Source organism: Rhizophagus irregularis, chromosome 9 (genome assembly GCF_026210795.1).
Source record: "Rhizophagus irregularis chromosome 9, complete sequence".
Classification (NCBI taxonomy): domain Eukaryota; kingdom Fungi; phylum Glomeromycota; class Glomeromycetes; order Glomerales; family Glomeraceae; genus Rhizophagus; species Rhizophagus irregularis.
In genome coordinates this window covers 3,373,823-3,375,271 of record NC_089437.1, presented here as the reverse complement: position 1 = coordinate 3,375,271, position 1,449 = coordinate 3,373,823, and the positions used below count along the sequence as shown (strand labels likewise).

The following is a 1,449-nucleotide window of genomic DNA, read 5'->3' as shown; positions in this document are numbered from 1 at the left end:
TCAGATAAATATTTAAATGAAGTACGTTTTTATACTATATTGTATCTTATTTAATTTATTTCATTTAGGTGTTTAATATTAAAAATATTAAATCATTTTATTTTTTTTATTTTAAATTTATTAAAATATAGCTTAAAATACATTGGAAAATTTCTAATATGAGTGGATAAAGTTTTTATGGATTAACTAAATGCCCAGAAACTAAAGAATTTATGATGATTATAGAATTTGCTAATGAAGGAAATTTAAGAAGTATTCTTTCAAATAAATTTAACAACATTATGTGGGAAAGTAAAATTTATTATTTGTATCTTATGCTCATAGACCTAAAAGATTTACATGAATTAGGATATTGCCATAAAGATTTTCAAAGTAATATTTTACAAGCTGATACTACTTATATTTCAGACTTTGAGTTATCAGGACCAGCAAATGAACAAAAATTAGATGGTAAAGTTTATGGAGTAATGCCATATATTGCACCAGAAGTTTTAAATGGAGAACCATATACATTATCATCCGATACTATTTATAGTGTAGGTGTAGTTATGGCTGAATTATCATCAGGAAAACCACCTTTTTACAATAAAAAACATGATTTAAGTTTAGCATTAGTCATATGTAATGGACTCAGACCAGAATTTGGAAAAGGAACTCCAGAAATTTATAAGAAATTAGCTTATAAATGCACGAATGTTAATCCAAATGAAAGACCAACATCTAGAGAATTTTACGATATTTTTAATTTTTGAATGATTCTATTGAAGGTAGTTATGGTGAAGTAGAAAAATTCAGTTATAAAAGAAAAGAATTTAAAGCAGCATTTGAAGAAGCTGATAAAGAAATACAAACATATCATCTCAACTTCGTATAAAAAGAATTCTGATGCTGTATTTACCAGTAGAACGTTTACATTTGGTAATTTATTACCAAAACCTGTTAATTCATCCCTTATTACATCATATGTTAATAATGAAGGTATTTTCTATTTTTCTATTTTTAAAATTTTTATTTTTACTTAAGTAATTATTAAATTATTGTTTTAATAGTTTTTGACTCTCAATTAATCGACTTGGAAGTATCTAATTCAATACAATTAGGAGGTGCTATATTACTAAACATAATTTAATATTATACTATACATTTTAATATTCTAATAATATTTATATTGCTGATATTTAGATATTGACGATGAAAGTAAGGTTGATGATTTAGTGAATTAAATTATTTATTTGCTATAGTATAATTGATAGCTTAATTACTCTATAATGCACTAGCTGCTGTAATCTGTTGCGTTGCAACAAGATTAATTTATGGTAATATACAAATTATACCCTTCCTTTTCCTGCTACAGGCTTATCTTTACATAATTTTTTTTGCACTGTTCAAGCAGTTGCCATATTTCTTTCATATATTATGCATTAGTATTATATTGATTATAAATTATAA

General features: G+C 24.3%; 1 protein-coding gene across 1 annotated transcript; it reads left to right on the top strand.

The window, feature by feature from the left end:
• Positions 1 to 215: 215 nt before the first annotated feature.
• Positions 216 to 1,223, top strand: OCT59_029791 (uncharacterized protein; the record flags this gene model as incomplete). The annotated part of the gene is made up of 4 exons (XM_066146209.1): positions 216 to 536; positions 879 to 978; positions 1,050 to 1,103; positions 1,183 to 1,223. The coding sequence occupies 4 exons, from the start codon at positions 216 to 218 to the stop codon at positions 1,221 to 1,223; spliced, it is 516 nt and encodes a 171-aa protein (XP_065994879.1).
• Between the last annotated feature and the right edge of the window lie 226 nt (positions 1,224 to 1,449).